The sequence below is a fragment of the Jaculus jaculus genome, chromosome 1 (assembly GCF_020740685.1).
Source record: "Jaculus jaculus isolate mJacJac1 chromosome 1, mJacJac1.mat.Y.cur, whole genome shotgun sequence".
NCBI classification, from domain to species: Eukaryota; Metazoa; Chordata; class Mammalia; order Rodentia; family Dipodidae; genus Jaculus; species Jaculus jaculus.
In genome coordinates this window covers 73,853,443-73,881,155 of record NC_059102.1, presented here as the reverse complement: position 1 = coordinate 73,881,155, position 27,713 = coordinate 73,853,443, and the positions used below count along the sequence as shown (strand labels likewise).

The 27,713-nt window shown below is 40.3% G+C and overlaps 1 protein-coding gene across 3 annotated transcripts in view; it reads left to right on the top strand.

The window, feature by feature from the left end:
• Frmd3 (FERM domain containing 3) overlaps positions 1–27,713 on the top strand; it is a 352,540-nt gene that overhangs the window by 293,979 nt on the left and 30,848 nt on the right. For 2 of the 3 annotated variants that reach the window (XM_012947641.2, XM_004653072.2), the window contains exons 11-13: positions 2,330–2,404; positions 2,680–2,748; positions 13,112–13,236. In XM_012947641.2, coding sequence (XP_012803095.2) covers positions 2,330–2,404; positions 2,680–2,748; positions 13,112–13,236 — 269 coding nt within the window. Of the gene's footprint in view, positions 1–2,329; positions 2,405–2,679; positions 2,749–13,111; positions 13,237–26,688; positions 26,855–27,713 lie in introns of those variants that run through there. The other variant, XM_045136126.1, reaches the window with a different exon arrangement.

Here is a 27,713-nt window from a genome sequence, read left to right as displayed (position 1 = left end):
GTTAACAATTCCCCATCCTGAATCTCAGCTCCAACATACTTTCTTTCAAGGGACCTTCCCTGACTGCCATTCCTACATCAGCCACAACCTCATGCTGTCATTGCATCATTAGTAAGCCCCCAAATTTTTCATTTATAGTAATTTGCATGGCTTCTGAATTTACATTCATTTCTCCTCTAGACTGTGAGTGTAGAGACTCATGTCTTTGCTGAGCTCAGCATTCCAAGCAGAGTAGGGTTAGCACTTGATTTACTTGCTGAGCCAATGAATGAAGCTCGGGTCCCTGGGGTGGAGATCACTGCTGCATGGAAAATTCTAGCCAGAGTCTTGTCTCTATGCTCAGAATCCTAGGGAGTATATTGGGTTGTTGTGTGTGTTCCTCAAAAGTTTTGTGATCACTGGTAGTTTTAAGATCCTGAACTTTAGGAGACCTGTTCCTTCTGTTTTTTTTTTTTTTTTTTTTTTTTTTTTTTTAATTTTACTTATTTACTTTACTTGTTAGAGAGAAAGAGGCAGGGGCTGGAGAGATGGCTTAGTGGTTAAGCGCTTGCCTGTGAAGCGTAAGGACCCTGGTTCGAGGCTTGGTTCCCCAGGTCCCACGTTAGCCAGATGCACAAGGGGGCGCACGCATCTGGAGTTCGTTTGCAGAGGCTGGAAGCCCTGGCGCGCCCATTCTCTCTCTCTCCCTCTATCTGTCTTTCTCTCTGTGTCTGTCGCTCTCAAATAAATAAATAAATAAATTTTATAAAAAAAAACAAGAGAGAAAGAGGCAGATAGAGGGAGAGAGAATGGGAAGGCCTGTAGCCTCTGCAAACGAACTTCAGTGCACATTCCACCTTGTGCATTTGGCTTATGTGGGTAATGGGGTATTGAACCCGGGTCCTTAGGCTTCTCAGGCAAGCACCTTAAGCACTAAGCCATCTATCCAGACCCTTTCTGATTTTTCTTGTATTTAATTGCCCAAGTCTTAAAGTGACTGCTATGAAGCCATCCTCAACTGTCACAATAATTAAGGGTCCAATGGTCCACCTTGAGCCAGCCCATGCTCTCGATCAATTTCTAGAGTATTGTTGCCTTCTTCGTGTGTGTAAGAATGTTTGGAGGTGTTCAGTCAGTACTGCACTGGGCTTCTTTTGTTTTTTTATTAATTAGTTTTGTATTCAGCAAATATAGTCAGTTTGGTACCATTATTAGGCTCATCCGTGACCTACCTCCTTCCCTTGTCCCCTCCTTGTTGAGGTGTATGGGTCATGCCCACAGTTTTGGGTAAGATAAATGTCTGTGCATATCTGCACTGAGCTTCTTGATACTTAAGTGCCCTAATCATCTATTAGGTACATTATTTTGAAAAGGTACTGGGTCATAGAGAAACATAAGCTAATGGTGCTGTGATGCTATGGAAACTTGGCCTTTGTTTCCTTGTTTAGGCAACATGCAGTGAGTTTTGTTTTTTTTTTTTAAATACAATAAGTGACCTTTGGAGCCAAGAAACTGTTTTCTGTTGCAATATTGAACTTGACAATACTATCTCACAAAATTATCTCCTCTCTATATCTCTCAAAAACAAATCAGAGGACTGGAAGAATTGCTTAGTGGTTAAGGCACTTGGCTATGAAGCATAAGGACCCAGATTCAATTCCCCAAAATTGAGATAAGCCAGATGCACATGGTGGCACATGTGTCTGGAGTTTGTTTGCAGTGGCTAGAGGCCCTGGTATGTTCTCTCTCCTTCTCTCTCAAATAAATGAATGAATAAACAAACAAACAAACAAATATCTTTTTCAAAAAAGAAAGAAGGGCTGGAGAGATGGCTTAGCGGTTAAGCGCTTGCCTGTGAAGCCTAAGGACCCTGGTTCAAGGCTCGATTTTCCAGAACCCATGTTAGCCAGATGCACAAGGGGGCACACGCATCTGTTGTTCGTTTGCAGTGTCTGGAAGCCCTGGTGTGCCCATTCTCTCTCTCTATCTGCCTTTTTCTCTGTCTGTCACTTTCAAATAAATAAATAAAAATAAATTTAAAAAAATTTTAAAAAAGTAATCAGAGAACAATACCTTTTGATCATTAGTATTGAATAGACCTGTTTTCATGACCAACACTCACAAAGAATGATAGGAATTGACATTGGGCAGTAACTGTATTGGGTTGCAATGTGCATAAAGTGACTATTCATTTGGGAGACTTGCCTTCAGTTCTCTGTGTGCATGCTGAATGACCATGTAAAATATAATTTTTTCTTATAGTGAAAATATCATATTACTACAGTTGTACTGCATGTCCTGATTTGACTTTACAATGTCACTATCACATCTGCTTTTTTACTTCTTAAAGGTATGCAAAGTCCAGTCAAATCAAAACTGTATCAAGCAACAGGATATTTTTTAAAGGAAGTAGATTTCGCTATAGGTAGGTAACAGTGGTTCTACTGTGGTGTGGTGTGGTGGGTTTGGAAGGGGACCTTCATTTATATTTGCATATTTTGCTTGTGTTTTGCTATTCCCTTGTATTAGTCTTCCATTTCCACTCCATTGAGTTTTTAGGCTCACAGGGCATGCTTATCCTCTGTGGTAACTTCCCCTCATGGAGGTAAATAAAGTGTGGATGATTGGAGAATATGTGTATGTTTGCCCTCATTTCCTTGAAATGTCTGTTCACATACAATGTATTTCTATATTTTGTAGTGGTAAAGTTGCCAAAGAGGTAGTGGAGGCAAGCTCAAAAATCCAGAGAGAACCTCCTCAGGTGCACAGGTGAGTGAAATGGTCCCCTATGGCTAGGGTGGCATGTATAATAGACAGAGGCATTTAAAATCTGGGCAGCATGCCTGTGCTCAATCCCTAGCACAACAAAAAATAACAAAGCTGACTTTTCCAAATCTTGTCACTAATCCAGAAATAACCTCCCAAAAATCTGCCTCAGACAGATTTGACAGGGCTGTGGCTTGAGTGCAGCTGAGATCCTACCACTTGCTGTGATAGGTATAAGGTCTGAAGAGCTGTAATGGCCAAGTAGGGTATGTCCCATCACCTAGTTGCTCCTAGTCAGCTCTGTCTGCTGTGACATTCCACAGAGTTTTTATTTCATTAACTGTGTTCTTCATTGCTAGTAATTTTGACTGGTTTTTCTTTATTATTTCTATTTCCTTATTTATGTCTTGTATTGGCTTTTTTATTTCATTAAATTGGTGTCCTGTGTCTTCTTTGATTTCTTTGATTTCCTCTTTAAGCTCCTCTTTGACTCCTTTGATTTGTTCTCTGACTTCTTTGAACATATTCACAATCATTCTTTTGAAATCTTTCTCAGGCATTTCCTCTAACTCATTCTCACTGGAGGTCATTTCTGATGCATTACTGCTTTTAGGTGGATTTATATCATCTTGCTTTTTAGTGTTTCTTGTGTTATAATGTATATATTTTTGCATCTTGGATTAAGTTAATGCTTGGATTTTCTAGCTAGCTGGGTATTCTTAGCTGTATCAATTGATTTGATGTTATATATTTTCAGGGTAGGAGCTTAAGGTGTTAGGTGTGGCTCTTAAGACTCTCAGAGTATCTACAAAGGTGCTCCTAGGGGTTGAGTTTCCCTGCTATGGGAATATTCAAGTAGGCTGAGTGGAATAAAATACAGGTAGATTCTAAAAGTTAACTAAACACTGTACCCATTCAATCAAAAACAGCCCCAAGTATGTATGCCAGAGTAGTTATTATAACAACCAGATCCTCTATCAACATAGAGGTTAAGATTTCTGGTCTGTTGAGGGATCCAAGTCAGCTTGTGACCAAGTGAGACCCTTCCCTGGTGCAATCCCAGTTACCTTGGATGAATTTGGTCTCAGTCAAGTTGCTGGCTGGGCCATCTGGCTGCTGTTCTGATTTCTGGAGCTGGGCACTGGCTTTTCCTGTGGGGCAGACCAAGCCTGGCAAGTGTGGCCCTGCAGATCAGCACCCCCACTGCTGGAACTGCTGCTGCTAAAGCTGCCTATGCTGGGTCTGTCAGCAGCTGAAGCTGCTGCTGCTGGGCCCACCGCTGCTGCTGCCTCTGCTGGAGCCATTGCTGCTGCTGAAGCTGCTGCTGCTGGGTCCACTGCCGCTGCTGCCACTGAAGCTGCTGCTGCTGGGTCTGCCATTGCTGCTGCTGCTCCTGGGTCTGCTGCTGCTGGAGCCGCTGTTACTGGTGCCAGAGCCACTGATGTTGCTGCAGGACTCTACTCCTGCTTGGGTCCCGCTGTCAGCCCAAGTTGGCGTGGCCGGGTCCTGGAACTGCTGCTCTGTTCACTGGAGCTGGGCTCAGGTGGTGGGGGAGGGGAGGGAGCCGCAGCTGCTCTGGTTCTCTCGCTGTTCCATCTGTTCTTCTACCTTGTGGTCTGCTCCTCCGTTGCTCACTGCTGCTCTTCCTTCACGTTTCCTGAGTTGTGGAGAGCGTGGTGTGAGGGTAAGCGCCCACACCTGGCTTTTCCTGCGGCTGGAGCCAAGTCTGGCCGCTTTCTGGTGCGCTGCCACCGCCGTGGTTGGCAGAGCTGCCGGGGCCGCTTTTGCCAGCCTGTGCAGGCTCTGGATGCTCTGGATCTCTTCTACTTCTCCGCTGCTGCTTCAATTGCCTATACACCTCACTTTTTAGTAAAAGTGTGTATTTTGCTGAATTTTTTTTGGTCTTTTTCCCCCCAGGCTGCTTTGGTGTGGTACCTACACCGCCATCTTAACTGGAAGTCCTGCTGTGACATTCCATCACCCTGTTACTCTGCCCTCTTGGAATGATCCTGTTCCCATGATCAGTCTCACTGTTCTGTGTTATTGCACATCAGGCAAGAGACTCCTCCCTTCCTAGAATACTGGCTGATATTAAGGCTTGATGTGCACCTTTGAAAGAGTTCCAGGTTCCTGGATCCTGGAACAAAACCAAAAAAAAAAAAATGAGCAGACATGTAGTTACAACACATGCAGGGACGGTTTACAAGGAAAAGATGCGTTTCCAAGGGACTGAAGAAGGGGAAAAGTTTAGCAGCTCAAACAGCAGACAGGGTATTTATGTCACCTTTGTGGTTCTTAGTACTTTTTTGTATAGCTTGGCCTTCTTGCACATGCTGTTACATGCAGTTGTATATACATTATACAGCTTCGTACATCAGGTGTCTCATTAGTATCTTAAATCTCTATCTCAGACATGTATTTTAATATTACAATGAGTCATAATCTTCAGACACTCACTCTGAAATGCCTCTGAAACTACACAGCATTGTAGGGATAGTGCCAGCTTTATCTTTACCAAAACTTATTTTCTTCATATGCTAATTTTGTAACACTTTTCATCAGGCCTTCTGTCCCTCACTTCTCACTTTATGCTCCTGCTCCAATAGGGCTCTTAATGTTCAAGAGCTACCGAAGGAACAAGGAGCGTAGCTTAGCCATTATTGGTTTAGGGTGCACATCTTTTAAAAATATTTAAATATATTTATTTGTTTATGAGAGAGAGAGAGAGAGAGGGAGAGAGAGAAAGAGAGAGAGAATGGGTGCACCAGGGCCTCTAACCACCGCTAATGAACTCCAGATGCATGTGTCACCTTGTGCATCTGGCTTACATGGGTCCTGGGGAATCAAACCTGGGTCCTTTGGCTTTGCAGGCAAACGCCTTAACCGCCAAGCCATTTCTCCAGACCAAGGTACACATCTTTTTTAAGGCAACAGTCCATGATACATCTTAGGAATTAAATATGATTTTAACTGCACTGACTTCATCAATGTACTTCCTAAACTGCAAGACATATTAAATATCTCAAACATGAACATTCTCATTATGATACCTTTTAAGGAAAAAATCATCAATGCTAGTTTTATTTATTTTTTAAAGCTACCATGCAACATAACAGATTTCATTATAGCATTTTCATATATATATATGTATATATATATATATATATATATATATATATATATATATATACATACATACATATATATGTGTATGTGTGTGTGTATATGTCATTTTACTTTATTTTTCTGTGTCCTCACTTCAACCACCTCCCCACATCCTGCTAGCCCTGTTCTTGTGGGCCTTCCTTCCTTCCCTGAAATTGTCCATACTTCTGTCAAGTCAAATTCTTCAAGGAATTTCCCATATGCTAGTTGGCACCTGTCCTTCCTTTACCATAAGGTTTGTTGAGTCTCCTCTATTTCCAAGATGACCAGATGAGCTGGATGGTCCTTCTTCGATGCTTGGGGTGGTGGGCAGAAGAAGGAGTCCATGGTCCCATAGACTGGGGGCCGGATCAGTAGGACAAGGGCATCTGGAGGTCATTCTCTCTTGGGGATGGGAGCAGAGCTTTATTCTGCAAAAGATCTTTTGCAGATATAGCAATATTACCATTCATTCCTACTTTTGAGTGGCTCTATAATTTGCTAATCTGCAAAGGCAGTCTCTCCTGCCTTAAGAAGAGGAAGATCCTACAGAGTTAAAAAGAAACTAGAAGCTCCTGACTGAGGACACCTTTGTTGCAGTATTTGAATGCCCGACAGGCTGCCCATGAATGAGAAAGTGTCAGAACCTTCTCCCCTGTCCCAAATTCTGGTCAGTCAGCACAATGGATAGCCAGGGCAAGAAATAATAAAACGCACCATTTTGACACTTCCAGAATCTTTGGGTACAAAATAACCTCAGGGATCACTTGATTTGTTGCTTCCATTTTATTGACAGATATTGAGTCATTGTCTTAGGCCTTAGTTGTGTCCGAGATGCTGTCTGGCTCCTGTGACCTCTCCAGGGTCAGCGTCCTGGCCAGAGCAACTTCTTTCTCCCCAGTAGCCAGTTGCACAGCAGGAAATTGTTTCTTTTGGTCTGTAATTTTTTAAAATTATATTGTCTGTTTTGACATGACTATAAAAAAGAGTGTAGTAATTGTCAAGTTTGGATTTGTAATAGAAGACTCTCAGACAGACTGAGTTTCTTGGACTAAGGTTTTATTTAATGCCAGCGAGAGAGTAGTGGTGATTGAAAGAAGAGGGAAGGAGACTCCAAAGCAGGAGCAAAGAGGAAGGTGGAAAGGGCCTCTGATCTCTCTGATCTGAACCAGGAACCAAGAGTAAAGGGGCAGAGCAAGGCAGAGGGAATGGGGGAGGGAAGAAGGAAAATGAACTGAGAGGGAACAGGTAGAAGGAAACCCTGAACTGGGTGAGAGGACAGGAACAGAGAAAGAGGGAAAGAAGATTGGTATCAACATCATCCAGAAAGAGGAGGAATGGAAGGAAAGAAGGCAAGATGTGTATTGCTGCCTTGGTGTGAGGAAGGAAGGAGGATTAACTGGAGCCTGCAGTCACCAGGCTGGTGGAAGCTCTCTTGTACTCCTTTGGGGAAGTGAGACTCAGAGTCAACAAAGGTGATAGCTTGGAGGAGATTGTTTTCATCTCAGCTCAGGTGCAGAAAGGCTCAGTTAATCACCTATAATGGTACATAGAGATTCTAACACCTCAGACATCCTCTGAGCAAATAGGGAGAGGGAGGGGGAGGGGGAGGGAAAGACAATTTCCTTTGAAATATCAATTGCCATGACAGGAGGTAGTTCCCTAACCAGTAGTTAGAGCATGGTTAGTTAGTGGGGAGAAAGGAAAATGGGCAGAGGAACTCTTAGACTCACTGTAATGAGGTTTCTTTTGGTTGATGATCTCCATAAATGACTGTTAACCTACAAATGGCAATGACAAGGTATTAATTAAACACCTTTCCTCACACCTGAGATTCTCATCCACAGAGCATAACAGGTTCTAAGACTCCTATGTCTCCTATGTGGTTTCCTTAGTCTAACAGACTGAGTCATGTCCTAGGATTATTCTTGTCCTGGAAAAACAGGAAATAGAAATTCACTCTGCTCTTAGCTTACTGCTCTTTATTGATAGCAAGACAAGATCCCAAGCAAAGTTCTCCTAGGCTGGTTACCAGGGAAGAATCCCTGAAGCTGCATTTTATGTGGGCTGAAGCTCAGAGAGCCCAGGGCTGGGGGTGTGAGTTGCCTGGGTATAGCAGACACCACTAAAGTCAGAGAGTTTCCTGAAATGTTCTTCCCAAGAACATGTAGTCTGCTATACCACCTGCCAGCTCTGTAACTGGTTAACTCCTACTTCTAGATTTTGTTTTGGGGATTTAAAAAATTCTTTAAAAAATATAAAGTGCCATATAAACATAAGGCAATAGATTTGAAGGTTGCATTCACACTGAAATTCCTTCAGTAGTGTTCTTAAAAGCTTGATTATAAGCCAGCACTATTTTCCTTTATTCCAGAGTAGTGAAGGAACATCATAAACCTCATTTTATTCACTCTATTTTATTGCAACAGTTTCAAATTCTGCATTTCCCCATTTTCAGTCTACAATCAAGTCAATTAATCTCACTTTCCTCATTTGTAAATATGTTTATATGTTGAGAAAAGCTAATGCACTCAAATATATACAAATTATAATTGCCAGTATTAGAATCTACTTGAGATTCCCAAAGACAACCTTTCTGCCTAAATAGCATTCATAATGACTGTTGTATCTGGAGACTATTGAATACACAAATGATCCATGAAGTGAGCTAAGAAGCATTTTGTTTAACATTTAACCAGTAGACCTTATTAGTAGAGAAACAGCACAAGTCTTGGCCTAGCCTGGGAGATTCAGCCATAGAATCAGTTACTTCATAACAAGGTCTGGAACATCCCTAAGTATTCTTGTAACATAGTAATTTTGGGGCTCCTATGTCAATGTACCAACACACTGATAATTTGGGGTGTTTCTGGAACCTTGTTTTATGAATTCAGGAATGAAATCAACAGACTAGAGGATGAGGTTCAGAAAGATTTTATTGTAGTTTAGAGCTTTAGGAGGGAGAGCTTTAAGAGAAGGAGAGCTTAGGCTAGAATTTAAGAGAAGGAAACAAGGCAAATATCTTGCCCAGGGAGGTAAGAGGGGGATTTTGAGATGCCCCATAAAAGAAAAGGCAGAGCTCTTACCCAGAGAAACAAAGTGGGATTTGAGAGGTCCAGCTCAAGACTCAGGTCTATGTTGTTTGTTTTTAAATATTTTACTTGTTTATTTGAGAGAGAGAGAGAGAGAGAGAGAGAGAGAGAGAGAGAGAGAGATATTTTTTTTTGATGGGAAGTGGCACAGGTCTGTAGGTAAGGAAGATCAGATTTCACAAGTCTCAATGGGAGAAAGGCCAGATCACAGGTCTTGAGGGGAAAAAAAAAAAAAGATCAGGTTTCATAGGTCTCTATAAAGTGGGAAAATAATTCCAGAAATCTTAGCTAGGGATCAGGGTTTCTGTCATCTAGGAAGGGCATAAACTTAATCTAGAAATCTTTCCTGGAAGAAAAAGAGAAGGAAAAATCCAGGTTCTTCTTGAAGACTTAATGATAATTCCTGTTCTTAGTCAAAGAAAAATCTGTTCATTTTGGAGTCCTTCACTCATAAACTCCCTAGCAAATTTCTGTCTTCTATGTTACACTTGTATATTGATTCTAACACAGTAGTGGTGGGAAAATAGGATGGTTTGGGGGTGGGACTATTTAGGGGTATTTGGATCATGGAATCCCCACTCTCTTGGAAGGGTTAGGCTGCTTGGGTTTGAATCAGTTCTCCCAGCTTTAAAAGATGAGATTATTGTATGTCTTGAGGATGGATTGTCAATAAACTAGCCTGCCTTATGTTTGCCTTTGTTTTTGTGTTCCACTTGGTCTGTCTGCACTGTCTACCACTGTCTGCAGCATGTACCTGTGCCACGATCCAAGAAGATCCCTGCACAGTGCTTTCTAAGGAGTTTTCTAATCTCCAGAACTCATTCTGTTTGCATCTTTCCAGGTATCCTGTGGTCTGTGCAGCATCACATAATGGACTAAGACATTTTGGTGGCTCATGGGGAAGGACAGAGTAGAAGCTAAATGGAATCTTGGCACATACTTCTGAAAGTACCTGGCAAAGTGGGACCACATATGGCTTCAAGTAGAGAAGAGTAGGTCTAGAACAACTCCCTTGAGTTCCACAGGGAAACTCATATAGGAAGTGTGTCCTGAGACAAAAGTACTAGACAAAGCTATGACTCTTGAGTTTTCCCATGTAACCGCTTTTAATACAATTATATTACCTTGCTGAGTCTTGTCTCTCATCTGTTTTATGTGTCATAGCCACATTGAAGGGAGAAAAACATGAGCAAAGTGTCTAAAAATAACTTTATAAGATCAAAAGTTCATTCAGATTTTGGTTTATATTTGTTTTTGGCCAATGTGCTGATGGGCTCTTGCTTCAAATGAAACCTGAATGAATTGACCCCTTTAAAAATGTTGCAAAGGAAAAATCAGGCAAAAAGGGATATTTTTTAGTCTAAAAGAGCTAACAGGCATAATATATTTGAGTTGCTGTAACAAAATACCAAAATGCTGGGTTATTTTTGTAGAATATAAGTTTATTAGTCACAGTTCTGGAGGCTAGGAGGTTCCTGGTCAAGGCTGGAAGATTTGATGTTTGATGAGGGCCTGCTTTTCCACAAATGAAAACTTCTTTTGTTCTCACACAGAGGAAGAGGGGAACAACCTTCCTTACAGCTCTATTATAAAGAAATTGAATCTATTCATGAGGTCTCTGCCCTCATGACTGAACCATTTCAGTGGACATCAGGAAGCAATGAATATATTTTAGGGGGACAAAAACATCAGACCATTGTACTGAGGAATTATGGGATGCATGCATATTTTACATTGATTTTGCTTCCTCTTTCTCTCAAGTTGTCATAGTGTCATAGGAAATGGATTCTTTGTACCATGAGAAAATGCTTTGTTTCCACTTTTAGATTTATCTGAATCTTATATTTATTGGATAAATCATGTTCCTCTCTGTATCTTGCTTCTAGAAAGTCTCAGGATTGTAATGTGCTACAGGAGCAGGTGTCATCTGTCCTAATCCTTGACAGACCCATAAGCACTATCTATGGCCAAAGGCCTCTACTGTGATGGAGAAACAGACGTCTATATGTAGAGAGGCCAAGTCAACATCCTCCTACTGTCCAGTACCTTAGACTTATACCTGAGAGGTCAGCCTTGGTTAATTCACTCTCTCAGAACAATCAGTTGCTAGTCATTGCAATGATAAGTAAGACATCAAGATAATTAACATTTCCAATTAAGGATGCTGGAATGAGGACAGATGATACAAAATGTATCTCATAATATTCATTTGATGTAAAAATCCTATTTCTATTTTTTTTTTTTTGAGGTAGGGTTCCACTGTAGCCCAGGCTGACCTGAAATTCACTATGTAGTTTCAGGGTGGCCTCAAACTCATGGCAATCCTCCTACCTTTGCCTCCCAAGTGCTGGAATTAAAGGCATGCACCACCATGCCTGGCTAAAAATCCTATATCTAGATAGTGGTTTATTTAAGGGAAGATATATAACTCCCCAGAACAAGATGGATCACATAAGGCATAATCATTAGCTATAACGTGTTATAACAGTTCCTTCTCATTGCTGAGACAAAACACACAACCAGAAGAAGCTTATGGGAGAAAGGGTTTATTTCATCTTATAGTTTGAGGGGAAGTTTCATCATGGCAGTGATAGTATGGCATAAGCAAGACAGCAGGATATCACATCTTGTCACATCAGCTTGGAAATAATAGTCTGAGCTACCTACCTCTTATTACCCAGTAGGGCTGGGCTAATAAACCTCAAGGTCCAATCCTAGTAGCACACCTCCTCCAGTGAGGATTCACCTCCCAAAGGCCCCACAACTTTCTGAAATTGCCACCAGCTGGGAATTAAGTATTCAAAATGAGCCTATGGGGGACATTACATTCAAACCACAACGTATGTCTAGAATTTAAAAAAGGAAGAAATGACTCTATGGTTAGGCAACTCCTATGAAGCTAGTTCCAGCTGTGAGAGCCTGTAATTTGCAATGGTAACAGGCATCATGATTTTCACCTCCCCATCCTTACACCCCGTAAAAATACCCCGCATGGAGAGTTTGAAATGGCGGCTTATGTCAGGCTAAAATCATAGTCAGTTTACTTCAGCTTCAAATCTAAACACCCTGAAAGAACAGGCCAAGTGAGGCACTGTGATCAAACCCTTGGGGTGTGTCTCAAGGTGTTACCCAGACTGAAGTGAGAAATGTGGTAAGTTGTGAAAGAGGAACAAGTAGTATGAGGTAAGAATAGTTTGTGAAAGAGAAGGAGCAGCAGGGTGAGTGTGCATCTCAATTTGAGGGACAATCCAGGGAGGCTTCAAAAAGGAAACATTTCACATTTCCAAAGATTAATTGTTGTGGTTTTTACATGAAACATGAAAGAGAGTTGAATGCCAAACATAACTAGTAGGCCCCCACTTCCCTGTCTCATGGGCAGACATATACTCTACCTTCAGGAGAATGTGAAGACAAGCTTGTGGCAGTTAACAGTTTCAGTGAGACACCTTTGGCTTTTTTGATATCTGATACCTGTCACAGCCTCTGATGGGCCTGCCCCTTTCCACAGAAGAACCAGAGCTGATTCTGTGGATGGCTGATGAGGAGAGTGTGACTGGGAATAGTATTCACTGAGCTTTTGACAACAAAGAAAGATAGCTTGTAGCCACAAAACAAATTTCATCTGTCCAACAGGGATTTAGGGTGGTTGTTCAATAACTCTGAGCCACTCTTTCCCTTCATCTTTTTGCATGTCTATTTCAATACTATTAATTTTTTGTCTTTTTTATATTAAGAACATACTTTTTATGTATACATCAAAAATGCTTGCATTTCTGGATATGATGATATCTGGCAATTCTTCCTTTCCCTTCCCTTCCCTTCTCTTTCTTTCCCTTCCCTCTCCTTTCTTCCCTTCACATACCTCCATTTATTCCCTTCCCTTTGCATTCTTCCCATCAGTCCCCTTCCTTCCCTTCCCATTGCCTTTCACTAGATTGCATGGAACATGTGTATCTTTGTCAAAACTAAATTGCAAGGAGAGTTATATGTCTTCCATGTTATGGCATTTTCTGCTGGCCTAGTACACTATGTATCCAGAGGAAGAACTCAGCTTGGGTAGCCCCTGAGCAGTAGGGGGCAGCGTTCTCAATGAACACTACTACCTCTATCTGGCTTGTGTGTATTTTCAGAGTCAACATTACTCAGAGCAGAAGTTCTCAGTCCTTGAACAAACAACTCATCATTAACATGGAGCCCCTGCAGCCTCTGCTTCCTTCCCCAGTTGAACAGGAAGAGGAAGTTTCCGTGGGTGAGGGTAAGTCAGTTATTTTATTCAGAATCCTGCTTCTGAGGAATGAGAAAGGATTATTGATGAAAACTATGTCTGAACTTATGTGTGACATAAGTAATGATGTTATTGTGTATTTCTCTGCAGTCCATGTGACTGAAGGCTGCTATATGATAACTCTGACACTGAAAACCCTTTCATCATTGTAGAGAGTTCTAAAGAAAGCTATACTCAGAATTAAATGGGTGGCTATAAAGAATTTTCCATGCGTCTTCCTTTTTCTGCCTCTTATTTTCCCAGATTCCTGTTTCCTTTTCCCCAGGTATTTCATCTGGTAGGTTTTGTTTGTATGAGATACAGTCTTATGTGTCCTGTATTGGCCAAGAACTTGTTGCATAACTGAGGGTGTCCTTGAACTGGCCCCAAGTGGTACATTTATAGAAGTGTGCCACCATGCCCAATTTTATATAGTGCTGGGGATCAAACTCAGGGCTTCACACATGCTAGGCAAGCACTCTCCAACAGAGCAATATCCACAGCCTGCCTGATAGCTTTGATAAAAGGCTAAGTATATAGTGAACATGTCAACTCAGAAGTTGTATTTTTAAAGATAATAGGTAAGCTACAAATCTGCTTATTGGCTTTTTCTTCTTTCTCCTTTTCTTCTCCCTTTTATCAACTCTACTTCTTTTTTTTGCTGGTTTCTTTTTTAATTTTTTTATTGACAACTTTCATAATCATAAACATTATCCCATGGCAATCCCCTCCCTCCCTTCACGTTCTCCTTTGAAACTCCACTCTCCTTCATATCCCCTCCTCCTGTCAATCAGTCTCTTTTTTATTTTGATGTCATGATCTTTTCCTCCTATTATGATGGTCTTGTATAGATAGTGTCAGACAATGTGAGGTCATGGATATTAAGGCCATTTTGTGTCTGGAGGAGCACATTGTAAGGAATCCTACCCTTCCTTTGGCTCTTAACTCCTTTCTGCCACCTCTTCTGTAATGGACCCGGAACCATGGAAGGTATGATTGGAAATTTCAGTGCTGAGCACTCCTTTGTCACTTCTCAGCACCATGGTGCCTTCTGAGTCATCTCAAGGTCACTGTCATCTGAAAAGAGAAGGTTCTCTAATCAAAAGTGAGAGTAGCATTAATATATGGGTATGAACATTAAGAGAAGTGCTTACTGGACAGTTTGGTGAGCATCGTGTATACATTTAGCCAGACAGCAGCAGACATTACACCCTCATGACTACCCCTCTTGTAGGTTTTCAGTGTCAGGGATGTATTCCCTCCCATAGAGCAGGCCTCCAGTCACATTAGAGGGCAGTTGATTTCCCCCATAACAGACATGCCACTATTGCACCAGTTGGCTCATTTGGCCTGGATGGCCAAATTTAAGTCTTGCAGTGTCCACTGGTGGATATCTTCACTGGTGATTTCTTTGTCTCCCATTGACTGCATGCAGTGTGGCTTTTTACAACTTTCTGTTAGTTGCTATATATGGAGAAGGTTTTCAGTTTAACTCCAGCAGGATTTCTCAGTGACAAGTATGTGGAGTCTTCAACAATAGGGTGTTATCATCTATTCCTGGTGGGAAACCAAGGGCTTTGGCAGTGGCCTGTAATGTTTTGGGGGCATCTTGGATATCCCTGGCCAACAACTCACTGAAAGGTATCCTATCCTTGGCACTGAAAATTTTCTAGTAACAATCTATGGCTCTAGTGTGTTTCATTGTCCAAAAAAATTAGGTTTCTATATGACTTATTTATATCTCCTAAGATTTTGATTAGCCCTCCCTCTACTTTTCCTTGACTAAATCTCTTCCCCTGACCTCATTTAGGCCTTTTATTCTCTTCTCACTACTTCCTTTTTTCCCTTTTCTTCGCCTCCTCTTCTGTTTTCTGTTTTGAAGGTTTTATTTCAGGGAAGAATCTTACCATACTGCTTACTGTAGACACTGAATAAAGCCAATCTCATACTTCATTAATTTCAATGTAAATTAAAAATAAATTCACACCAAATAAAGTTATGGGAATCTTAAATACAAATAACATATTTTTCCTTAACCATACATGGGATTTTGTTTCATCACACACATAAAATACAATCTAGATACCAGGCATTATAATTAAGGCAAGTTGGGAATTCCTTCAGCAGGATAAAATGTTTGAGTTCATAACAAGAATTTGTCTTAGGGTGAAGATACCCTTTAACAATGCAGCAACAACCAGCTGACAATGAAGAATTTTAGTAAAATTTTTCTTTAAGAGCAATTAGAGGGAACTGGTTAGTTGCTGCCAAAAGTTTCATGAGCAGAGGAAAAATATGCACATTAAGGAAGATGGAGTCTCAGAAGATACCCTCTCTCCCCACCCAGGCCACAAGACTATAAAAATAATCTGGTTATAATGGATCTTGTTATTGTTCCTAACAATTTATACTAAATTAACTTTTTCAGCCCCCAGGCCTCTGAGTTTGTGTTGCTTAATGTGTTTGTGTGTGTGTGTGTGTGTGTGTGTGTGTGTGTGTGTTGGAGAGAGAGAGAGAGAGAGAGAGAAAGAGACAGAGAGGTTTTTTCCTTTTTTGGTGGGGAGTATATTTTCAAGGTAGGGTCTCACTCTAGCTAAAGCTGACCTGGAATTCACTCTGTAGTCTCCGAATGGCCTCAAGCCCATGGCAGTCCCCGTTCCTCTGCTTCCCAAGTGCTGGGCTTAAAGGTGTGCTCCATTGCGCCCAGTCTGTTTTGTGTGTTTTCAAGTGACAGGAAAAGTGTCTCTTAATCTTGATCACTGATAATTTTTATCAGCTTTATTTCATATTTCTTTACATGGAAATCATTTTTTCTGAAGGTCATGATTACTCCAAGATTGAGTGAAGAAGGTTGGAACTTTCAGAAAGTAAGGAGAGGGGACAACTAATATATAGAGTTGTGATTTCACATTGTCTTCCAAGATAGAAGCAGGTGGGTTGAATATTGTCATGGTGAAGACAAAATCCTGGGCCACTTCTACCTTGGAATACCCCCATGCCAGGATACAAAGGCGAACCTGGTCACTATTCTGAAGTCTTTGCTCCATTCTATTAAAGAATACCATTTTTCTCAATTGTCAATAGTCATATTCTATTGATACATGGGAGCCTTGTCTTCCACATCATAACTGTATGGATGGTAAACACCCATTATAGTAACCCATAGGTACCTTTCCAATTTTCCCACACTTGCTTCAAAAAATCTTCTTAAATCCATTAAATATACAGCCATACTGAAAAATCTTTCTCTCAAAATTCTATTTTAGCTCCATTTATGTCTAATAAACTTCACAGAATATTTGTCACTATTTAAGCCACCTTTGTGGGCTTTTATAGTTCAGACAGATCATAACAAACTCTAGAATATAGAGTCAGTTTAAAAGGAAGACAAGTAAAAAAATTATTAATTATCTAAAAACTAGTTGATCTAGTCTATATTAAGAGCAGAATCATCTTGTAGTACAAAATTCAAAGTGTTAGTTCCACAGCGAATAAAGCTTTATTTTCAGGATAATCTTATGTCTTGATTCTTCATCACATTTTTGCTTCATATGACTTGTCTGAGTGTGAGTCAATAGAATTCAGACAGCCCTAATATTTGATTTTATAGGTTTATATTTCCCTCATGTTGTAATTCCTTCTCATTGCTAAAATAAAACACCAAACCAAAAGCATCTTATGAAAGGAAAAGGTTTATTTTGGTTTAAAGTCTCAAGGGGAAGATTAATCATGGCAGAGAAAGAATCTTGGATCAAAGACTGGGTGTTATGCCTTGCCACAGAGGGTGGAAGAAAGCAGCAAGAGTGAGTTGACCTCAGGCAAAGAGGAAGCTGGGCTACTGCACTTCAAAGCCCACCCCCAGCAACACACCTCCTCCAGCAAAGCTCCACCTCCAAAATTATAATCAGCTAGGAATTAAGCATTTAGAACACATGAGGCTATGGGGTACATTTTTCCAAACTACTACACCTGATACACAAAGGAAAGAGAAACTGAAAAAATATGTCTGAACAAAGATTATGTGCCCACTTTTATAGATGGCACTGATTCTGGGCTTTTGATCACATCAATGATTTCTGTTTTATCCCTAGATTTTGAAATTTTAGTACATTTATATCTGAGCAAGCACCAAGTTTAAAGAGGATATAAATTAATTCATTCCATGGTATTACTGTAACAAAGGCAATTTGCACAACTGATAGAGCACATTTACTTTGTGCAGGCTGTTGTGCACAACAGGATGGGACATAACAGTAGAATCATAGAGATGATTATGAGGTTGGCCACTGCTGGCTTAATGGTGTGTTCTGCTTTCTCCCTGTCTCACTGAAAATCAGCATGTTGGGCTTCATGGGCAGTCTGTTATTGCTTAGTCACTTGGGATGTCTGATATAAAAGTGGTGGGTTTTACAGTCAGCATTTTGCTGGAACAAACATTCAATAAGCCATAGCTTATTTGAGGAAAGGGGTTTATTTAAGTTTTACAGAGTCCAGGGAGCACAATCAATGCAGAAGAAGCTGGTTCCTTTTCAAAGATTCAAGCAGACAGACATTATTAACAAGAAGCACCACAAACACACCTTAGGGCTGGACTTCAACATCTGCCCCCAATAACATGCCTCTTGTAGCAGGGACTTGCCTGCTAGGGGCTCACGTTGCAAGTTCAATTTTAATGAAACGTCTGATTCCATGGGGCCAGACATTCAAACTACTACAGAGGGTGGGCAAAAGGACAAATGGATGCGGCTTACTGGAATAGGGTAATATAAGTGGTCTGGTCTACTTATAGAAGTTGTGTGTGTAGTTGGAGAAAAGAAGAGTCAAAGAACGTGGAGGCAATTCAATTAGGAAAGTGTCCATTCATGATGAGTATTGTAGGACTTGCTGGAACATTTGGAATTCGTGAGCAACTGGGAAACATGGAAGCATTTGAGACACTGAGTTGACTTCATTGGAGTTGTGTTTTATTTATCACGGTAGTGTGTGGAGGATAGATTTGAAATGAAATGGCTGAGGCTTATTTTCTCAACATCAGTGCTTAACCCCTTGAACTGTGAATTTCTCTGCTGGTGTGCTGTCCTATGTAGGAGCATCAGCCCATATCTTGGTTCTGCCTAAGCCCCCACTAGTGTCTCTCTTCCAGTCTTAACAACAAAAACGTCAATATATGTTGTTAAATTTCCCCTGGGGAGCAAAATGGCTTTCTGGTTAAGAGCAATGGATTGGAGACACAGAGGCCACACATGAACCATTGCAATAATAATAATAATAATAATAATAATAATAATAATAATAATATACTATAATAATAATGTAATAATAATAATATACAGAATGAGCTAAATGAGGCCAAAGAATAAGATGAGGAAAAGGCAATGGATTCAGGATTTAGTTAGCAGCAGGATAGTGGAGAAAGGGCTAATGATACACATAGCAGGTATAGTCCATGATAGATCATGAGCTCTTATAGCCTGGGTTCTGTCTTTGAGCTGTTGAGAAAAAAAATAACTTCAGCCTCTTTATTTCAAATATTATACCAATTTTAGATCCTGAAAGGTTTATGTAACATGTCAGGATCACACAGGGAGTCCATTAAAAACTGCTTATGTTTAGATGTTAGGACCTTCCTAGGTAAGAAGAATTCTTGGATGCCACTGTTATCTGAGATGTTACTGCTACCCATCTCTGTATGATAGCTCATATTCTTGGAACCATAAACAGGTAATAACTGGAAGAAAAGACCATATTAAAAAGTTATCTGACAAGGAATTTAAAACAAAACAGCTTGGTAAAAGAAATCTGCTCTCCTTTCTGACCCTTAGTTCCATTGCTGTGAGGTCATGGGAAGGTCTTGGTACCTGGTCTTCTCAGATGGTGCCATTAGATACAGCAGACCTGATGCTGCCATGGCTCTGTAAGGTCATGACCACCTGCACGACAGGATTTTTTCATCCATCCCAGAAATTTAAGATTCTCAAAGACAGCTGAGTAGAATATCATTGCCAAGATTAACCCTGGGTGTTCTGGGGGAGGTGTGGCCCTGTTCACTCAGACAGCTGGAGGATTAACTCTGAAGTTGGCTGTGTCTATGTGTAGGAAAAACAAAGTCAGTTCCTAGGCACCAGGTTTGGGATCTCAGGAATTACTGAGGTGGAAAACTTTATATAAGAATCTAGCAAGCAATTTAAAAAGTGCTGCTTTTGTAAATTTTAACAGAAAAAAAAATAAATGGACAGTGAAAATTATTCTTGGTGAAAATATTATTTTAAGAAGTAATTAATTTGAATTAACTCACAGACAAAATTGAACAAGATCTCCATTATGTAGATAGCAACATGCACATGTGTTTTTTTAAATATTTTTTGTTCATTTATTATTTATTTATTTGAGAGCTACAGACACAGAGAGAAAGACACATAGAGGAGAGAGAGAGAATGGGCGCGCCAGGGCTTTCAGCCACTGCAAATGAACTCCAGATGTGTGCACCCCCTTTGCACATGTGTTTTTTGATGGAGTATATACTTATGGGATAAAGTTGGTTATGGTAGATAAGGATGAAATTAACAATGTGAGACATGGTATCTGCAAATTACTAACACAACAGAAATCATTTTTGTCTGCCAGCAGAATACTGTTGGCTGGCAGATATTTAAGCATGGCAGCCAAGCCATACTGTCTGCCGTTGGCATGTAAAATTAAATAAATTTTAAAAACCTTAACTTCTCCTGCTAAACCAATGAAAACACTGTGGAAACACCAGAAATTCTACAATATAGGGGCATGGGAGCAAAATGATATTGCATTAAGTGGAAGTTTGATGCTATGAACAAATATAATTAAAAGAAAATTATGAATAGAGAAAGCTAACTCCCGTAAACAACTTTAGTGCTGTTCCTGGAAGAGTGTGTGTGTGTGTGTGTGTGTGTGTGTGTGTGTGTGTGGTGGAGAGGACATTGTAACCATGTGTGTATGAATGCATCCTGGATGTGACAATATTTTATGTATGTATGCATGTGTGTAAGGACAGGGTTATTTAAAGGGTTGTTTACTAGTTTCAACCCTAACCACAGATGACTTATAGTGGCCTCCTTGAAACTCTAGAAATACCATAAATAAACATACAAAGCCATTTGAACATATTAACATGTATTAAAAATTATTATCCCCATTCACCAAGTATATTATACTCTTGAGCCTACCCTCCCTCTACCCCAATACATAACAAATGGATGATAGCAGGGATTGTCTACTTTTTCCCAGCACAGATTTTTCAACTTCATGAAAGGTTTTTACTTTCATATGCTTTACAGATGTTATTGAAGTCTATTGACAGTCCAATGCTCTAGTTGTATAGTAGGTTCTCTCCTCTTATCTACCCACTGTCTTCCCTGTCTAACTAATATGAACATAATTTGACTTCCTGTTACCCTTACTGGAATTCCATGGGCACAGCTCATATACTTTTACCCCTCTCTTGCCTCTGTAGTTTCTGTGCCTTTCTTTCTCCCCACTTTCCTTAGGTACCAAGTCAGTTCTCTATAGTTCAGATATATTGGAGCATACAGGTTATTAGAGATGCATTAACCTTTTTCTTATGTTGTGGTCCATGAAGTACTAGGAATTTCTTATATAAATCCTTTGAAGCCACCACTTTCTTTATCATTAATGCTACCTGGGTATGCCAGATACATCAACACCACTTTTAATTAGACTTATCCCTGTCATGGAGTTTGGTGATTGGTGATTGTTTTATTTTCTCACATAAAATTACACCTCTTCCATACAAATTTAGAAAGTACAAAATAATATAAATGAGAAGAAAAATGTCACCCTCCCAACAGTCACTGTCCTAGATGCAATTGATGTCAACATGTTATCAATTTTATTCCCTGTGCATGTAAATGTGACTATGATCACCCAATATATATAATTTCAAAAATCCCCGCTTTGTTTGCTCATTGTTGAAAATGGTTGTTCGTGAAGGCACATCATAGATTAGGCTGTAATTCAAACAATGAATAAGGAACACACTTGACATAAATGCAGGCAAATAGATGAATGCCATAAATAAGAAGAATTCATAAAAAGCATCATTTTAGCATTTCTTGTTCTCTGGCCATCATCAGATTTCCCATCATTTAAGGATAGCCACACTGTCCTGCTCCTGACAGGTGTAAGATGGCTGAAGTTGAACTGCAAGGAGTTAGGAGGACTCTGAGAACCCATGTAGTTTCTTTATTTGTTACCATTCCTGACAAAAAGCAGCTTTAAGAAGGAAGGGTTTATTTTGGCTTACAGTTCCAAAAGGTGCAGTCCTACAGTCCACTGTGGCAGGGAAGGCATGGTGGTAGGAGGCCGGCTGGTCACACCGTATATGTCATAAGGAAGCAGAGAGCAATCAATGCTGCAACTCAGCTCAACTTTCTATTTAGTTGGAGAACCTGGCCTATGGAATGGCACTACCCATGGTCATGGTTGGTCCTCTTTCCTCAGTTATTGTCATCTAGAAAATCCCCCATAGACATTCAGAAAAATGTGTTTCTACGGTGATTCTAAACCCTGTCAAATTGACAAACAGTGATTAACCATCACAAGTCAGCTTGTCACTCAGACATACCACTTTTAAGCCATACATAACCTTCCAACCTTTATATCCATAGGCTCATGTAGTCAACAAAATACATTTCATCTAATTTTAAAAGTTCCTTTAGTCTCAACAGTTCCAAGTCAGTTCAAAGTTGTAAAAGTAGATTACCTTCAGAGACTCAGATAAACTTTTAACTGTGACCTCTTGTAACATCAAAAACTAAGTTACGTGTTTCCAAGATGCATCAGCACAGAGTAAGCAGTTTTAATACAAAGGGAAAGCATGAGCTCATAATAAGGAATGATCAGACTGAATCAAGACTGGAATACAGCAAGGCAAAATCCAATGTCTTAAGCTCCATGCCCAGCATCTGGGACTCATAATGGATTTGTCTGGATCCAAACTATACCTCTAATGCTCTGCTGCCTATAGTACTCATATCTTCTCCCTTGGGGCAGCTCTACTCTGAACTTGCAGCTTTCTTCAGTGTATGTCCTATGGCTCTGGCATCTCCAACATCTTGAGGCATCCATTATAAAATTTATAACTTAGGCCCTTATGGAAAGAGGTTCTCAACCCTGGCTATAGCACATTGTCTCAGGATTCTTCCAAATGGGAAGGAAGGCTAAGGCAGTGAGACAAATTTCCCAAAGTCACTTATTTGAAAAATATTAGGGGTTGAACCATGTCATGATTCTCAAATTCTTGGCCTAGGTACCTTAGATGACCTGGAACACATGTAAAGTGACTTAAGTGCTAAGCATGATGATGGCACACTCTTGCAATCCCAGCTCTTGGGAGGCTGAAGCCAGAGAATCTTCGGTGTGGACCATGCCTGGTGAAACCTTGGCTCAAAAAAATGTCTGAATTCTGTATGGTTAAAACAAAAACAGGGGCTGGAGAGATGGCTTAGTGGTTAAGCGCTTGCCTGTGAAGCCTAAGGACCCCGGTTCGAAGCTCGGTTCCCCAGGTCCCACGTTAGCCAGATGCACAAGGGGGCACACTCATCTGGAGTTCGTTTGCAGAGGCTGGAAGCCCTGGCGCGCCCATTCTCTCTCTCTCCCTCCATCTGTCTTTCTCTCTCTGTCTGTTGCTCTCAAATAAATAAATAAAAAATGAACAAAAAAATTTTAAAAAAAAACAGTAGCTAAGGAACTATATTTATTGTTTACATAATGATTAAGAGTGACAACTTAGCTGGGGATATGGCTTAGGAGTGGAGTGCTTGCCTCCATCTACAAAGCTGTGGGGTCCACCCCTGATGCTGTGATTCAGTGATAAAGAGTTACACTCTATTCATGTATTTAAGACAGTGCTCCAATCTTTCATCTTTGGTCACAGCCAAGGACCTTGTGACTCTGTGACTTCTCAGGGCCATCTGCCACCACAGAGTGGGTGGTGAGCAGGCATGGGGCTGAATGGGCTGAGTCAAATGAATTCTTTAGCACAGCTAGACTTTAGGGAAACAGACTTCTCACAGGACACCCACTCTCTCCAGAGACTTATGTTCTGATTTTAAAATTGAATTCATTCAATAAAGAATGGCTCACTTCAGGGCTGGTTGTAATCACTAATTGCTCATCATCAGTGTTAAGCATATTTGTCTTATTATTGGAAGTAATTCAGTAACAGAACTTTCCAAATCATGCCTCCTGTTAAGACAGGCATTTTGCTGCTGACTTTAATATTAATAATTAATTGCCTTACAGGATTTGTTTATATTGAAAAACAATACAGCTGTCATTGGATCACAACTGCCAAAGTTTATGATTTGAGCAAGGAATGGGGTGAAGGAGTCATGTGACCAGCTGTGACAAACAGCATAGTCTGTTTGGTACTAAGACAAATTTGCACTCTTACAAGTTCCTAAGAAACTGCAGCAGTAGATGGAACTGTGAGAACATTGTAGACATTACTGAACAACTGTCATTTGAAAGCAGATGCTAGAATTTTTCCAGGGCTGGATGCCGCCTGCATTTTTGTTGGTGTGTTGGTGGCAGATATTCAGTAGATACTTTTTTAAATATCCAGGCTAAACTTGAGGCAGGATCTTGTAGACTCTCCTTGTATCCTTTCTCCTCAAAATTCAGTATAGCCCTTGGGAAATGTGGGCTCTTAGCTGATGGGAGGTTGGAGGAGTTAGAATCATGGCTTCTGGAGCAGATGAACATGCAGTATGTGCCATAGTGATCCACAGGTGAACAAAGAAACTATTCATATATCTGCTGATGGTTTATATTTTATCACCTTCTGAAAATGTACATAATGTACATTTTCTAATTCTAATGTACATAAGTCCACATAGAATTGCATGTACCTATTTTTAATAGCCATGCAGTTATTAATGAGTATGCATAAATACTTTTCCTCCAAGAGAAAATTGGCTACACCATGCTATATCTGCAAAGGAGAGAATATGTGTTTTTAGAACACTGAAATACAGGCCATGCCAAGCTTAGATTCTTAATATAAATGTGAGATCTGTTTGCTCTAGCAATGGTGGTAGCAAGTCATCTCACATGCTTTTGGTCTGTCACTTGGTAAACTCGCATGAGTCACTTAGGCAAATTCTTGGTCTTTGCCAAGCTAGTGGTTGCTGTGTCACTGTCATTTAAGTGCCACATGGTAGCCTCTGAGTTAGCTTCTAGTTTCCATGGTGCTAAATTCCGCTTGGGTGGACACAGAACACAACATTAGTCAGGGTCCTCTGATGATGGGAAGAACTTGGGATCAACTGTGAGAGGGCTAGTGTTCATCCATCCATCTATCTATCCATCCATTGATTCATTCAGTGGATAAACATTTAAAATTATCTGGCATGTGCTGACCACCAACATGGGCTAAAGTTTATTTCTCTTCTGTGAAACAAAGTGAAATAAATTTTACTTTCCTCTTCACTCTTATTTGCTTATTTTCCCCCTCAAGTTGCTGCTGTTCTTTAATAGGTGCTTTTGGATAACTGGTCAGTCCATTTGAAAAGCAAAGGTACAGGGCATATTCTGAAACAGTAAACATATGGCCCTGTAATCTCTACAAGAAGCATTCTTTTTCTTTTTTCTTTTGGTAAGTGGAAAATTTATAGGATAAAAATTGAAGATAAAAGCTAACTTAAGAATATAAGATGAGGGCTGGAGAGATGGCTTAGCAGTTAAGCGCTTGCCTATGAAGCCTAAGGACCCCGGTTCGAGGCTCAGTTCCCCAGGTCCCATGTTAGCCAGATGCACAAGGGGGCACACGCGTCTGGAGTTTGTTTGCAGAGGCTGGAAGCCCTGGGGCACCCATTCTCTCTCTCTCTCTTTCCTTCTATCTGTCTTTCTCTCTGTGTCTGTCGCTCTCAAAGAAATAAATTAAAAAAATTTAAAAACAAAAAAAAGAATATAAGATGAATGTTTCAACACGCTTCGTATAAAAATCATCTTTTGGCAGTAATATAGCTATTAAAAGTAGAAAAGTTCATGTAAGCATGATGAAATAATGTGAGGGAAAGATAAAATAAAGGTAAGAGAACTATCCCAGCTGAAAACACAAGAGTTTCTAAGGCATAATTATGAACCAGTTGAATTTTTTTCAACTGCATCATATCCTAAAAATAAAACATTTGCTCCATGAATTTCCACTCTAGAATGCAAGTACATGCATGCTAAGATTTAGCATATGTTTGACTCCTGCATTTGAAACATATTTTTCTAGAGATGTAAGCACTAACAGCTGATATTCTGGGGACTTACTTATTTATTTGTTTTTAGTCAACTGCTACTAATTAAATTGCAAGGTTCAACATGGATTTACCATTTATTAATTTTATGAATTTGTGCAGGTCAATTCTCCTTTTAAGCCTTATCTGTAAAATAAAGGAAATGTCAACATTATAATGAGAATGAAGATGAAGCTGTTTTCTAGTAGCCTTCCAGCCCCGGGTGGCTGCTGATCACCTGTAGCATGACTGGTCCTGCCTGAGATATGCTGTTCATGTGCAACATGCACCAGTCTCAGAGATCTAGTCCACATAAAAGAATGTGAGCTTTTTTACTTATTTCATATTAGCTATGCATCACAGCCATACTATTTTGGATACCTTACTTTCAAATAAAACATGTCAAAAATTATGGTATCATGTTTTACTGTTAAAATGCTATTTTCCTATCTTAAATATAAGTTTGCATTAGTTTTTATTTGGCAGCTATAGAACATAATAAAGAATAAGAATTTTTGCTCTGATCAATTGGGAACTAGCTGTGGTTGAGTTTTTCCTTAAGCTAGGCCTGGGCTGGCTTGGCCCAGGCCCAGCCTGGTGGCTACGCCTAGGGAGAGCCTCCTAGCCCTTACTCACCACATCAGTTCTTTATCCCCTCTAGTTCCCCACATGGCAGGAGCTCCTTGAACTTTTTTTTCCTTTTCTTTCCATGTCCTCCATGTGGGCTCTCTAGCCACATGTATGCCTTTCCTTGGCTTTGTACTTCCATAAATAAATACAATAATTTAATAATTAAACAAGAATACATATTTTTTAAGAATTTAAGGCAAGTTGTTTCTCCACTGTAGAATTAGGAAGTTGTCTCTTTACACTGACAGTGTTTAACATTCAGCAGTTCTCTGGTCTGGATGGCTTAGAAAAGGCTGGGTAAGGATGATGCATAAAATTTCATTGTTTGTCGGAGGAATTTGTGAAGAGTTTAAAAATAGCATCCCCTTCCCTCCTCCCTTTCTCATGCCTATGAGTTATTTCTGTTGGCTGCATTGGGAAACCTGACATTTGATTCATTCTCAGTGTGCCCTGCTCTGGTCCTTTGAAAACATTCTGGACAGTGAGCAAAAGGTCAAAGCCGCTATGGCTGGATGTGGCTGCCCTGGGCTGTGACAAGCAGAAGAGACCCAGGGAGGTCGGACTATTAGGTATGGCAAAATGCTTGGTTAAGATCCAGACTCGGCGAAGCCTCCACTTGCACATGGTAAACCACTGCAGCAGTAATGTGTTTGTCCGCCTCTTAAGACACGGCTCCAAGGTCACAGCTCGAAATACCGGTACGTGCCATGCTCTAGACTGTCATCCTGTGTCGAGAGGAGTGTGATTGCTTTCAGCTACCTGCTTGCCACTGGTGACTAAGAGAGAAGCCAAGGGTGACTGCTACACCCAAGTTTTTGATAAGCAGGGGAGGAGAGAGGGAGGGAGCAAAGAAGAGAAAGATAGGAAGGAGTAGGAGTGAGCATTACAAATGGGAAATGTACAACATCATGGCATCAAGCTGTCATAGGACAAATTATGTCAGCAGAGATGAGATGAGAAGGAGACTGTGGCAGTGTGTTCTTCCAGTTTGCTTAGCAATCAATCAATAAAATTCTTCTGCTCCTCTTAATGTTTGAAAGTTTCAGATCTCAGATCTGCCTGTGAGGTGGTGAGGCAACCCCTCCCTACCTTTATCTTGAAAGCAGAACTTTACTAACAGAAAGTATTTGCAGAAGAACTGGAATAAAACTGATATTATAAAAATTTTATTTTCCTGGGGGTTGGGAGGAGATGGCTTAGCACTTAGGGTGCTTGCCTGCAAAGCCTAAGGACCTAGGTTCGATTTCCCAGTACCCATATAAGCCAGATGCACAAGGGGGCACATGTGTCTGGAGTTTGTTTGCAGTGGCTAGAGGCCCTGGTGTGCCAGTTCTCTATCTGCCTCTGTCTCTCTCTTTCTCAAACAAATAAATAAATTAAATATTTAAGAATTCTTTTCTTTTCCTTATAACCATGTTTTCTGCTATTCCATGATCTGAGAATTGGAATTGCAATAGAAATCTAAAGTCAGACCTTCAGCCATAACAACACTATAGTTACACACACACACACACACACACACACACACGTGTATGTTTTTCGCCAATAAACTAAAAT